The sequence below is a fragment of the Gopherus flavomarginatus genome, chromosome 2, assembly GCF_025201925.1.
Source record: "Gopherus flavomarginatus isolate rGopFla2 chromosome 2, rGopFla2.mat.asm, whole genome shotgun sequence".
NCBI lineage: Eukaryota > Metazoa > Chordata > Testudines > Testudinidae > Gopherus > Gopherus flavomarginatus.
In genome coordinates this window covers 303115982-303130762 of record NC_066618.1, presented here as the reverse complement: position 1 = coordinate 303130762, position 14781 = coordinate 303115982, and the positions used below count along the sequence as shown (strand labels likewise).

Here is a 14781-nt window from a genome sequence, read left to right as displayed (position 1 = left end):
TGTGTCCAGTTCTGGGCACCGCATTTCAAGAAAGATGTGGAGAAATTGGAGAGGGTCCAGAGAAGAGCAACAAGAATGATTAAAGGTCTTGAGAACATGACCTATGAAGGAAGGCTGAAGGAATTGAGTTTGTTTAGTTTGGAAAAGAGAAGACTGAGAGGAGACATGATAGCAGTTTTCAGGTATCTAAAAGGGTGTCATCAGGAGGAGGGAGAAAACTTGTTCACCTTAGCCTCCAATGATAGAACAAGAAGCAATGGGCTTAAACTGCAGCAAGGGAGATTTAGGTTGGACATTAGGAAAAAGTTCCTAACTGTCAGGGTAGTTAAACACTGGAATAGATTGCCTAGGGAAGTTGTGGAATCTCCATCTCTGGAAATATTTAAGAGTAGGTTAGATAAATGTCTATTAGGGATGGTCTAGACAGTATTTGGTCCTGCCATGAGGGCAGGGGACTGGACTCGATGACCTCTCGAGATTCCTTCCAGTCCTAGAGTCTATGAGTCTATGAGCATTATGCAATAGTCATTCTCATACTTGTAACTAGATGTGATTTTAATAACCTACCCATCTTTTTAGCAACTTTAATTATTCTATGACAACACTTTGGTTTGATGCTGTGCTGAAATAAAACAATATTTTAAAAACCTGACTATGTTTTCTCAGGACACAGTCACTGACATGACTCAGTCGAGGCTGATATGTTGTGGCTTCAGCCAGGTGGTATTTGGACTTAATTTCCCTAGCAATGCTGGTGTCTCCAGTGATTTTAGTTGTAACAGTTACTAACCTTTGTACAGATATTTTATGTCCTGGATATGAAACAAGCTTGGCTTTAGATTCTGTAGTTTTCTTAGCTACAGAATTACATATTATCCCTTGGAATAATAGTGCATTCTGTGCCAATATTGAGCTTAAGGGATACAACCTTGCCACTGATGTTTAGTTGTAACTGTCATCGTTAGAGTGCCCCCTCTCACCAGCATCTCTTCCGAATGGAGACAGGGCTATGTCAATCTATAGTCCCTCCCTACACCCCCTCACCTGTAGTTGCCACTCAGAACCACCATGCAGTCCACCAACAGGAACTTCTCTTTCACATGCCCTTTGAAGGACATTCCCGTGCGGCAGTAATAGGTGGGGCCAGCAACTGTCCGAACCCTCAGGAACTGCAAACCAGCAGAGAGATGAGGCAGTGACTTCCAAAGGCAGCAGCTGCTCTTGCCCTCCCTGCCTCCCGCCATTAGCTCACTTCTTCATACCCATCTCTCCCATAACATCAGCACTAGCTTCTCTATTTGCCCTTCTGTCCAGCTACAGCAGGGGTGGGCAAACTTTTTGACCTGAGGGTTCCCCCTTCCCAGCCAATAGGAGCTGCGAGGGGGCGGTACCTGGAGGCAAGGACAGTGTGTGGAGCCCTCTGCCCCCACTCCCCCAGGGGCCACAGGGACGTGGTGCCATCCACTTGCAGCAGCAAAACAGGGGTCGCAGCACCATGGGAGTGACAGTCCCGCGGGCTAGATCCAAAGCCCTGATGGGCCAGATCCGGCCCGCGGGCCATACTTTGCCCACCCCTGAGCTACAGAGTCTCATCATGACACTACATACTTTGCCCACCCCTGAGCTACAGAGTCTCATCATGACACTACACAGGCTGCCTCCCACCTTTATTTCCCCCTCATTACTGAGATAACTTCATTCTCCTCTGGCCCCTTACACCCATCAACCTTGTAGCTCTCCCCCACCCCTCAAGCTCCTCAGGACCAGACCATAGGGTCCCAGCGATGAACCTGCCCAGGTCACCTCCACATAGTTGAGGTTGACTTTGCATTTAGCAGCTGTGTCTAGGAAGAGCTGGGAGTTCATTTCATCCAGGAGGATATACACAGGGACCCTGCGGGCAGCAGCATCCAGCACCTCACTCAGCAGATCCACATCTGTGAAAACATCCATCACTATAGCTACCACCTGTGGGAGAGAGAGTGAGATAAGGACAGTCCAATTTTAGGCCTACCTGCGTCATCTGTGTATATGAGCATTCACTTGCAGCTGCTTACAACACAGTCCCTCCCACCCCAGCATCTGCCTCTGTTGTACTTGCTGCATTTCTTCCCCCTACCCTGACAGCACCTGCCCCGCTGGATCTGTTCTGTGCCCTACTCTGGCACCTGCCCCTTCTGAACTCACTTCATGTCCCTGGAGTAAGAATTCTTACACTTTAAGGCCGGAAGGAATCTTAGGTCATCTAGGCCTGATTTACACCTAAAATTTAGGTCGACCTAGCTACATCACTCAGGGCTATGAAAAATTCATGCCCTGCATGACAGTTAGGTTGACCTAACCCCACTGTAGATGCAGCTAGGTCGATGGAAGAAGTCATCCATTGCCCTAGCTACTCCCTCCTGGGGGCGGGGGGCAGTTTACTACTGCGATGGGAAAACTACTTACATCGTTATAGTAAGTGTCTATGCTACAGTGGCATAGCGTATAGTACTTGTAGTGTAGACATATCCCTAGTCTGATTTCCTGCATAACACAGGCCTGAGAATTTCACCATTACCCCCTATTGCCCATGATAATTTGGGTTTGAATAAGCGTATCTTCCAGCAAAGCATCCTGTCTTGATTTGAAACCATCAAGAGATGAAGAACCCAACACTTCCCTTGGTAACTTGTTCCAATGGCTAAGCACCATCACTGTTAAAAATGTGTGCCTTATTTCATAAGAACATAATGGCCGTACTGGGTCAGACCAAAGGTCCATCTAGCCCAGTATCTGTCTACCGACAGTGGCCAATGCCAGGTGCCCCAGAGGGAGCACACCTAACAGGCAATGATCAAGTGATCTCTCTCCTGCCATCCATCTCCATCCTCTGACAAACAGAGGCTAGGGACACCATTCTTTACCCATCCTGGCTAATAGCCATTTATGGACTTAAACACCATGAATTTATCCAGTTTTCTTTTAAACACTGTTATAGTCCTAGTCTTCACAACCTCCTCAGGTAAGGCGTTCCATGAAGAAGAACTTCCTTTTTTTTGTTTTAAACCTGCTACCTATTAATTTCATTTGGTGACCCCTAGTTCTTGTATTATGGGGATAAGTAAATAACTTTTCCTTATCCACTTTCTCCACATCACGTATGATTTTATATACCTCTATCATGTCCCCCCTTAGTCTCCTCTTTTCCAAGCTGAAGAGGCCTAGCCTCTTTAATCTTTCCTCATATGGGACCCTCTCCAAACCCCTAATCATTTTACTTGCCCTTTTCTGAACCTTTTTTAGTGCCAGTATATCTTTTTTGAGGTGAGGAGACCACATCTGTACACAGTATTCAAGATGTGGGCGTACCATGGATTTATATAAGGGCAATAATATATTCTCAGTCTTATTCTCTATCCCCTTTTTAATGATTCCTAACATCCTGTTTTCTTTTTTGACCGCCTCTGCACACTGCGTGGACAACTTCAGAGAACTATCCACGATGACTCCAAGATCTTTTTCCTGGCTTGTTGTAGCTAAATTAGCCCCCATCATATTGTATGTATAGTTGGGGTTATTTTTTCCAATGTGCATTACTTTACATTTATCCACATTAAATTTCATTTGCCATTTTCTTGCCCAATCACTTAGTTTTGTGAGATCTTTTTGAAGTTCTTCACAATCTGCTTTGGTCTTAACTATCTTGAGTAGTTTAGTCATTTTAATTTGTCTTCGGCTTGCAGCCAATTTGCTAAATTAATGCGACCTTTAATAGCTGTTTTTTTGTCCCCATTAAGATACTTCTATATCATAATCAAGTCACCTCTTAAACATCTTTTTGATAAGCTGAACAGATTGAGTACTTTCTCTCACTGTAATGCATTTTTTTTCCAGCCTTGGAATCATTTTTGTGGTTCTTCTTTATATCTTCTCCACTTTTTCAACACCCTTTTTAAAATGTCAACACTAAACCTGGATACAGTATTCCAGTATCGAACTCACCAATATAAAAATCACTTCCCTGCACCCATTTACTCTCTCCATTTTATACATCTACAGTGTGTCAGTGAGAGCTCACGTTCAGTAGCCTCCATTGTGACCCCCTAAATCATTTTCAGGATTTACAGCTTTCTAAGATACAATTCCCCCATTCTGTAGATCAGGGATCGGCAACCTTTCAGAAGTGGGGTGCCGAGTCTTCATTTATTCACTCTGATTTAAGGTTTCATGTGCCAGTAATACATTTAAACGTTTTTAGAAGGTCTCTTTCTGTAAGTCTATAATATATAACTAAACTATTGTTGTATGTAAAGTAAATAAGGTTTTTAAAATGTTTAAGAAGCTTCATTTAAAAATAAATTAAAATGCAGAGCCCCCCCCCCCCCCCCAGACCAGTGGCCAGGATCCAGGCAGTGTGAGTGCCACTGAAAATCAGCTCGCATGCTGCCTTCGGCACGCGTGCCATAGGTTGCCTACCCTTGCTGTAGATATTGCCTATATACTTTAAAGTTGGCAATGGGGGAAGTGTCTTTAAGCCATCTTTTGGCTCCTCATGTTCTGATACCATGCAGAGTCCTGTGTAACCTCTGGTGTAGCATAGCCTCAGGGCTGCTCTAACTTATGCAGTTTCCTATGGCCTCTTGGCAGCAGAGAATAACTGTAGTATAGTGAATGCTGGCCACGCATCCAGCACGCTCCCTTTCCCTCCCCATGCCAAGGACTGGGAGGAATGCCAATGCAGAGCCTTTACACCAGCTCTACACAAACTAGGGAGGCCCCTGTGTGAGGGGAGTCTCAGGCAGCTGTTTCCAGTCCGGTAAAACCCATTTCAATTGTCAGAATGGCCTAAGGGGTCCTGAGTGTAATTTTGCACAGGGTATCGAAGAGGGAATCAGTGCAGAGCTGCTGCATCCTGCCCCATCTCCTTCAGCTCTGTTGGTTCCTGGCCTTTGTTCGATCTTACCTGTTGTGCAGCTCGGATCATCCTACGGGCTTCTTCCTTGATGCTAGGATTGTCTGGGGGTGGTGGCTGCACCAGAGTTGTTACCTCAGTACCCTTGAATCCAAAGACCATTGGCCAGCCCAGATCAAGCTCAGGGACAGCAAGGTCAGAATTCATAGGCCAATAAGTCCCAGAGGATCCGTCTATGTCACTGCCATGAATGGCATCCATGCAGCTGCTCTCCTGGTTGGCATACTGGGGCTTCTGGAGATGCTGAGTGATGTGCTCTACCTCTGTGTTGCAGAGAAAGTCAGGGGCTCCTTCTTCATCCAGAAAACGGTGATAACTCTCTTGCCCATCCTCAGCTAGCACATCCAGAGCCAGCCGGTAATACTCCTTGTAATGGGGTGGCAGATAGTTAGGGTCCAGGGGGTTGTCCCCCTGTGAGGAGCTCTGGGACCGGCGAGCCATGAGGGGCAGGGGAGCTGTAGGAAAGGAACAAAGAGCAGGGAGCTAATAGCCAATATTAACCATCACCCTCATCCCCATTGACACCTTCCTTCTCCCAAATGGGTATGTGTAGGGATCATGCATGGTAAAACAATGAGAGACAGTGAACAGATGTCAGGTGCACTGGGTAGTAATTACCGTATATACAGCTTTTTTTGCAGTATGTGAGGTAGCATATATCAGTGTTATAGTGGCTTGGAAATTGATCTCTTGACAAGGAAATGGGATTGTATGGTCACCTACTAATGCGTTACTTTGACATATTAGCATATGTTTGTTCAAAAGTATGGTTGGGAGGATGGTGTAAATTGGGAAGGTGTGATGGTGAGTGATAAGGGATTATAAAGCAGGATTCCTTAGCTGTTCATTTTCAGGCTTTCTAAAATTAGATTTTTTTTTTAACAATCTAGACTTTTTGTTAAAGCAAGTATAATTTGTCTGGGTATTAGCTGGATGTCAGTGAAACACACTGTCAGTCTCTCTTTTAAATTAATTGTTTTGTGAAATTGTACTGGATGAAAGGGTACACACATACATACCTGTGCACCTGTTCAAGCCCCTGGATCCTTTAAAACTGGGAACTATAGCCACCAGGGCACATGATTAGGAGCCTACAGGAAGCTAGAAACAAGACATCCTGCCTCTGGAGGTAGGAGTACCTGGCAAGAAGGACTTGGGTACATTCTAGTAGCTAGGAAGGGTTACTAAAGAGAAAGATATGGTCTCTTCTCTCCCATCTGATGGGAGCTGGGAAAGCTCAGGTTAGTACCCAGCCTTCACACTTTATTTACTCTTCTTCTGAAACTTTTATTTAAGAATAAAGCCAGACCTCAGACCTCAGGGCAGGGTCTTGGATTATGGTTGCCCATTAGCTTAAGTTCTCTTTAGGAATTTTCCCTGTTGTGTTTTTTTTCCCTCCTGTGCTCCTGAAGTTGAAATCAGGTTTCCTTCTTTTTTCAGGCGTGTTTTGCCTTCTCTGCTCTAGCCTAGCTGTATGGAGGTGGTGGTTTGTTGATGTTGTGAGTTACATTAGGAGTTTACTTGATGTTGGAGTCTGTGTAATTCGCACACACACTTTTGTCTGTCTGGGTCACAGTTTCTGCTGATGGTTAGAAGATCCTAAATTTAAGTTCCTTGTTTATCTTTATGGTATGGGACAGCTATCCTAATCATAATATAGCCAAGTTTGGTGTGTGTGTGCATTATCGCTGTCTCTTAGCATGTGGGTGTATGGAATGTTGTCTTGCTGTCTGCCTTGTATATCTATATCTATGAGCCTGAGAGAGTGCTGTCGTGTGTGTGTGGTCTTGCTTGTGCTTTGGGTTGGGACAAAAAGCTTTGAAATATAACTGAAAGGCAACTAAACTAGTGACATGCCTATGTGTGCTGCAGAGCATCTGGAGCCTGACTCTTGAGAGGGTGGAACTATCCCATGATTCTCACTGGAGCAGTAACTCCCAGCCCCAGTGTTCCAGGGGCCCTGTCAATGGCCAGCAGAGAGCTCTCTGTAATCAGAGAAGAGTAAAGAGGGCCTGGGCCACCCACCCAATCAGAGGCACCCCTGTAGCTGAGGTAAGTACTGTGGGAGTTTTGGCTGCCCTCCCTTTCTCCTAAGGGAGAGGGATCCCATGCTGCTTATAAAGGGTGGGTGGGGTGTTTCAGATCTGCTGCTCCTGGAGGGAGGGGAGATTGGGGACCCAGAGTATAGCCCTTGCCAATCTGGGAAAGGTGAGGGGACCCTTATTACTGTGAGAGTGGGGCTATAGTGCTGCAGGGATGAGGCCACAGGGAACTCTGTCGTGGTGTTTCTAGGCCTCACGATTGCCTAATCCAGTGCTGGGTGCAAGGTGTCTCTCTTGTGTTTTGTGTATGCTAGGGATGTCCTCTTACTGTCAGGTGTGCACATGTCAATAGCTAGATGAGTGTGGCTCAGAATGTTATATGTCCTAGACAGACTTTGTGGGGGGGAGGGCAGAAAAAACTTTTCTGATCATCTAGGCTGAACGTCAGCTTAATAAAGGCCAGAGAACTTCACCCAGGGATTCCTGCTTCAAGCCAAATAACTCCTGGCTGAAGTAGAGCAGCTCTTCTAGAAAGATCCAGTCTTGATTTACAGACTCCAGGTGATGGAGAATTCCCCACAGCCTTTGGTAAATTGTTCTGATGCTTAATTACCCTCACTGTTGTTACCTATCAGCTCTGTGTTCGTGGGGAAACCCAGGCACAATACCCAGCCTGTCTGACCCATGAGAGACCGCCCCCCCACCCCCCAGACTCTGCTTCAACCAAAACCAGTCACAAGAAAAAACTTACACAAAGCAATGAAAAGGCAGTGAGAAACACACCTAAACCCCTGGGACAAAGGTGACAGGATTAAGGAAACTCCTCTAGGCTCATTTGCATCGAAGATGGGACAAGGAGGCATCTCCATTAGCATACAGAATGGAGAACAGAGATTCCAAGGCAAAAACTGCATGGAAAAGCAGGGAAGCACTGCATGATGGGGGATCCTGCCTGCCCACCTCCAGCAAAGCAGTTATCAGGCCAGTTCTAGTAATAAATCCTTTATTGGGCTCCTTACTGACACTAAACTGGGAGGCATAGATACGCTGGAGGGTAGGGATAGGATACAGAGGGACCTAGATAAATTGGAGGACTGGGCCAAAAGAAACCTGATGAGGTTCAGTATGGACAAGTTTAGAGTCCTGCACTTAGGACAGAAGAATCCCATGCACTGCTCCAGACTAGGCACCAAATGGCTAGGCAGCAGTTCTGCAGAAAAGAACCTAGGGGTTACAGTGAACGAGAAGCTGGATATGAGTCAACAGTGTGCCCTTGTTGCCAAGAAGACTAACGGCATATTGGGCTGCTTTAGTAGGGGTATTGTCAGCAGATCGAGGGACATGATCATTCTCCTCTATTCGACATTGGTGAGGACTCATCTCATAGACTCATAGACTCATAGACTCTAGGACTGGAAGGGACCTCGAGAGGTCATCGAGTCCAGTCCCCTGCCCTCATGGCAGGACCAAATACTGTCTAGACCATCCCTGATAGACATTTATCTAACCTACTCTTAAATATCTCCAGAGATGGAGATTCCACAACTTCCCTAGGCAATCTATTCCAGTGTTTAACTACCCTGACAGTTAGGAACTTTTTCCTAATGTCCAACCTAAATCTCCCTTGCTGCAGTTTAAGCCCATTGCTTCTTGTTCTATCATTGGAGGCTAAGGTGAACAAGTTTTCTCCCTCCTCCTGATGACACCCTTTTAGATACCTGAAAACTGCTATCATGTCCCCTCTCGGTCTTCTCTTTTCCAAACTAAACAAACCCAATTCCTTCAGCCTTCCTTCATAGGTCATGTTCTCAAGACCTTTAATCATTCTTGTTGCTCTTCTCTGGACCCTCTCCAATTTCTCCACATCTTTCTTGAAATGCGGTGCCCAGAACTGGACACAATACTCCAGTTGAGGCCTAACCAGCGCAGAGTAAAGCGGAAGAATGACTTCTCGTGTCTTGTTTACAACACACCTGTTAATGCATCCCAGAATCACGTTTGCTTTTTTTGCAACAGTATCACACTGTTGACTCATATTAAGCTTGTGGTCCACTATGACCCCTAGATCTCTTTCTGCCATACTCCTTCCTAGACAGTCTCTTCCCATTCTGTATGTGTGAAACTGATTGTTCCTTCCTAAGTGGAGCACTTTGCATTTATCTTTATTGAACTTCATCCTGTTTACCTCAGACCATTTCTCCAACTTGTCCAGATCATTTTGAATTTTGACCCTGTCCTCCAAAGCAGTTGCAATCCCTCCCAGTTTCGTATCGTCTGCAAACTTAATAAGCGTACTTTCTATGCCAACATCTAAATCGTTGATGAAGATATTGAACAGAACCGGTCCCAAAACAGAACCCTGCGGAACCCCACTTGTTATACCTTTCCAGCAGGATTGGGAGCCATTAACAACTACTCTCTGAGTACGGTTATCCAGCCAGTTATGCACCCACCTTATAGTAGCCCCATCTAAATTGTACTTTCCTAGCTTATCTATAAGAATATCATGCGAGACTGTATCAAATGCCTTACTGAAGTCTAGATATATCACATCCACCGCTTCTCCCTTATCCACAAGGCTCGTTATCCTATCAAAAAATGTTATCAGATTAGTTTGACACGATTTGTTCTTTACAAATCCATGCTGGCTATTCCCTATCACCTTACCACCTTCCAAGTGTTTGCAGATGATTTCTTTGATTACCTGCTCCATTATCTTCCCTGGCACAGAAGTTAAACTAACTGGTCTGTAGTTTCCTGGGTTGTTTTTATTTCCCTTTTTATAGATGGGCACTATATTTGCCCCCTTCCAGTCTTCTGGAATCTCCCCCGTCTCCCATGATTTCCCAAAGATAATAGCTAGAGGCTCAGATACCTCTTCTATTAACTCCTTGAGTATTCTAGGATGCATTTCATCAGGCCCTGGTGACTTGCAGGCATCTAACTTTTCTAAGTGATTTTTTACTTGCTCTTTCCTTATTTTCTCTTCTAAATCTACCCTCTTCCCGTAAGCATTCACTATACTAGACATTCCTTCAGACTTCTCAGTGAAGACCGAAACAAAGAAGTCATTAAGCATCTCTGCCATTTCCAAGTCTCCTGTTACTGTTACCTCCTCCTCATTGAGCAGTGGGCCTACCCTGTCCTTAGTCTTCCTCTTGCTTCTAATGTATTGATAAAAAGTCTTCTTGTTTCCCTTTATTCCCATAGCTAGTTTGAGTTCATTTTGTGCCTTTGCTTTTCTAATCTTGCCTCTGCATTCCTGTGTTATTTGCCTATATTCATCCTTCGTGATCTGACCTAGTTTCCATTTTTTATATGACGCCTTTTTATTTTGTAGGTCACGCAAGATCTCAAGGGTAAGCCAAGGTGGTCTTTTGCCACATTTTCTATCTTTCCTAACCATCGGAATAACTTGCTTTTGGGCCCTTAATAGCGTCCCTTTGAAAAGTACTGTGTCCAGTTTTGGGCCCCACACTATAAGAAGGATGTGGAAAAATTGGAAAGAGTCCAGCGGAGGGAAACAAAAATGATTAGGAGTCTGGAGTACATGACCTACGAGCAGAGGCTAAGGGAACTGGGATTGTTTAGTCTGCAGAAGAGAAGAATGGGGAGATTTGATAGCTGCTTTCAACTACCTGAAAGGGGGGTTCCAAAAAGGATGGAGCTAGACTGTTCTCAGTGGTAGCAGATGACAGAGCAAGGAGTAATTGTCTCAAGCTGCAATGAGGGAGGTTTAGGTTGGATATTAGGAAACACTATTTCACTAGGAGGGTGGTGAAGCACTGGAATGGGTTCCCTAGGGAGGTGGTGGAATCTCCTTCCTTAGAGGTTTTTAAGGTCAGGCTTGACAAAGCCCTGGCTGGGATGATTTAGTTGGGAATTGGTCCTGCTTTGAGCAGGGGGTTGGACTAGATCACCTCCTAAGGTCCCTTCCAACCCTGATATTCTATGATTCTATGATCTAAAATAGTGAAGCTCCCTAATTGCATTGTGAGCTCCCTCCACGGAGCACGCCCCTAGCCAGGAATGAGCAGTTCCTATTGTCTAGCCTGAACAAAACAACTTTAGTATACTCCCTTGAGCCATTAGTTTATACATAAACAAATCTAGTGTTCTCCTTTGAACCACTGTTGTTTCTCTACAAAAACCTCTACCCACGCTCAATAAGTGTTCTGATGCCTGGATCCAAAATCTGCATCAGTTCCATTGACACTTCATCTTCTCCTGACTGATCATGCTGGGGGCTCTGCCTGTCTCCAGCACTCCAGACCCTCAGCTATCACCACCACCTGGGACCCCCGATCGATTCAAGCTTCATGGAGTGGTGAGAACCTACCTCTCTTGCTCTCTCTCAGTACAGCCTTCTGACCCGACTTGTGTGATCAGTTATAGTTTTCTAAACCTGACTTTTACAACCAAATTTAAGTTAGATTTAATATTATAACTGTTTTGTTTGTTTGGCTCCCCTATGGTTATTACCTGGCAATAAATAATTTCCATGGTTAAGCTGGTTACTTCTCCCCCCAGCCCCCGCATGGGTGCTTTTTGGCTTCCTCATTCACTCTGCAGCAACGCTCCTCATACCTAAGCTAAAGATCCCTGCAGTGCACAAAAATCCTGTGGGGTTTGTTCATCAAGTGGGTTATTGCCAGAACAATTGTAACATGAAAGTGGGGATAGCGATGTGCTGAACCTGGGACATATGAGAGTGGCAGCGTGGAAGTGCTGCTCCACCCAGTCTGCTGAGTCCAGGAGCATATGAGGGTGGCAGATTGAACGTGCTGCTCCACCCAGCCTTCTCAGGCATGCTCTATTCTGGTGCGATGCCCATGGCAGATGAGGGTGACAGCTTGGGAATGCTGCTTGACCCAGCCTACTCAGTCCAGGGACATATAAGGGGTCAGATTGGGAGTGCTGATTAACCCCGGGGGTGGGTGGGTGTGTCTGAGAGAGAGAGAGAGAGAGAGATTCTGGGGCTGGAAGAACCCAGCCCTGGGGAACCTAGGTCCTGCAGAATAGCTCCATTGGGAGGGAACTTGCAGCAGGGAGAAACAGAGCTCTGTATGAGAACACAAGAGACACAAGCAGTACATTGATAGAATTACAGAACACCCCCCCACCCATCGCCCGAAGAGTAACCCTAATAAATGAGCATACCTCAAAGTAATGGGCAAATTTGGTAACAACTGTTAAAATCTGCCCCTTATTTCTAGTCTGAATTTTTTGGCTTTAGTTGCCAACCACTGGATTTCTTTCTGCCTTTTTCTGCTTTAAAGAGCTCTCTACTAAAAGAAATTTCTTCATCCTGAAGGCACGTGTTAGACCATGATCAAGTCAACTCTTAGCCTTCTCTTGGCTAAACTAATAGAGGGATAGCTCAGTGGTTTGAGCATTAGCCTGCTAAACCCAGGGTTGTGAGCTCAATCCTTGAGGGGGCCATTTTAAGGAACTGGGGTAAAAATCTGTCTGGGGATTGCTCCTACTTTGAGCAGAGGGTTGGACTAGATGACCTCCTGAGGTCCCTTCCAAACCTGGTATTCTATGATTCTAGGAGTGGTTTTCCAGACCTCATATTGTTCTTGTGCCTCTTTTCTGAACCCTCTCTATTTTTCAACATCTCTTTTGAAGTGTTGACACGAGAACTGAACACAGTATTCCAGAAATGTTCTCACTAATGCCATCTACAGAGGCAACATCACTTCCCCCTGTATCCCATCCCTACCCTCCAGCATATCTACCACTCCTCCCAGTTTAGTGTCAACCGCAAACTTGCTGAGGGTGCAATCCACATCATCCTCCAGATCATTAATGAAGATATTGAACAAAACTGGCCCCAGGACCGACCCTTAGGGCACTCTGCTTGATACCGGCTGCCAACTGGACATGGCGCCATTGCTCACTACCCATTGAGCCCAATGATCTAACCAGCTTTCTATCCACCTTATAGTCCATTCATCCAGCCCATACTTCTTTAACTTGCTGGCAAGAATACCGTGGGAGACCATATCAAAAGCTTTTCTAAAGTCAAGGAATAACATGTCCACTGCTTTCCCCTCATCCACAGAGCCATCCATCATGGGAGCATCATCTTCACTTTGTCACAAATGGCTCAGGTATGCATGTTATCTAATGGGTGTCTGGAGTGTTTTACTGTCAGGTTTGTGTGTGTAAGGAGCATTTCTTCCAGCCTGACTCAGAGCAGCAAATAGTGTGTCAGTTGGCTGGGGCTTGTTGTCAGCGATGGTGCACTGGTTTGCAAGGGGAGACAGAACTAACTCTCTGCTTGTGACATGTTGTATAAGTGTTGCCTGGTATTACTTCTGGTCTATTTCTGTCAGTCTTGTCTCTAGGACAGGGGATGGTCTTTACTCTGTGCCGCACACAGCATACTGGGGCCTTAACTGGGACCTCTAGAGTACAAATAATCTGTAGAATGGCGCTGTCCTTCACTGTATGTCCATGCAATAGGAGAGTATCCTCTTGCTGCATGTACACTGGATACTCTGTCTTCTGTACTGCTGGCCTCAGCTGTTATTAATGCAGGATGACTGCTCTGTCCTGTGGGGTTGGTGGAGGCTGAATGCAGGGTGTGATGCTGGAGATCCCGGAGGGAGCTGCAAGCAGGAATGCGTCCCGGAGGCTGACAGAAAGCAAGTGTGTCAGCAAGGAAGTCAGACAGCCGATGTGTCAGCAAGGGAGTCAGCACTGGGACTGGCTGGTGCTGCAGTGACTTTCAGTTAAGCCGCTGTTTTCCATGCTGACAAGCTGGGCCTGTCTGCCAGGCCTGATGGCTAGGGGCACAGCATGCCACCTCCAGCATCAGCAGGAACAGTCAAGGAAGCCTGGAAAAGATTCCTGAGCTGTTGGAAGGGGATGGCAGAAAGAGCCTGATTTCCAGGTGTAACACACACCTTCTGGGTGTGGTGTTCTGTCCCATCGAGTGGCACCAAGACCACTTAGAGAGAGAGAGAGAGAAAATGAGTCTGCTCTACAGCCCTAGCTAAGAGCCAGTTGGCTTTTAGCTTATGCTGTAGAGGCTCATGCACTAAGATCCAGAGGTCCCAGGTTCAACCCTGCCCACTCATGACAGGGCTCTGTTGGTGTTGTACTTGGACAGGTTTTTTTAAATCAGAATGACATGTACAAAATCTGGAGTTTGTTCCATTGCACTTTTGTCAAATGCTCTAGAAAATGTGCAACCATCAAATTTCTCCCAGGTTTGTATTCAATTTACAAATCATACATTTGTAGCTGAAAAAATAATCTGTGTATTCTGGGGCCGGAGTGGGGGTTGCCTGACCCCTTTTAGCACTGGCAATAAGTGGACTATGGTTTGTTTCACATAACACAGACCTCACATAAATATGTTAAACTTTCCATACCCATGGACTAAGGCCAAAGCTTTCTTCTGTATTTGAGCATATTAACACCCAGTTTTTGTTAATCCCAATGGTGCATAAGCCACTGGTCTCTAATTTTGACCATACTGTCATGTGTCAATATCTTCCTTGGCAACATCTGGGGACAGCTTAGTTTTGTGCTTACTGTCACGGTACATCAGAACTGGATCCTCTAACTCAGGGGTGCTCAAACTACGGCTCATGGGGTACGTCCAGCCCATCAGACCTTTTAAACTGGCCCTTGAGCTCCCACCAGGGAGTAGGGGTGGGGGCTTGCCCCGCTCCATTCATGCCATGGCTCCATGCAGCTCCCAGAAGCAGCAGCATGTCCCCTTTCCAGGTCCTATGGGTAGAGGCAGCTGCAGGGCTCCACACGCTTCCC

The 14781-nt window shown here is 45.8% G+C and overlaps 1 protein-coding gene across 1 annotated transcript in view; it reads right to left on the bottom strand.

The window, feature by feature from the left end:
- FAM83H (family with sequence similarity 83 member H) overlaps positions 1–14781 on the bottom strand; it is a 58366-nt gene that overhangs the window by 8043 nt on the left and 35542 nt on the right. The window contains exons 2-4 of the mRNA XM_050939342.1: positions 4946–5409; positions 1804–1968; positions 1045–1169 (exon numbers count right to left, since the gene is read on the bottom strand). Of these exons, the coding sequence (XP_050795299.1) occupies positions 1045–1169; positions 1804–1968; positions 4946–5395 (740 nt within the window). The 5' untranslated portion in view covers positions 5396–5409. The remainder of the gene's footprint in view (positions 1–1044; positions 1170–1803; positions 1969–4945; positions 5410–14781) is intronic.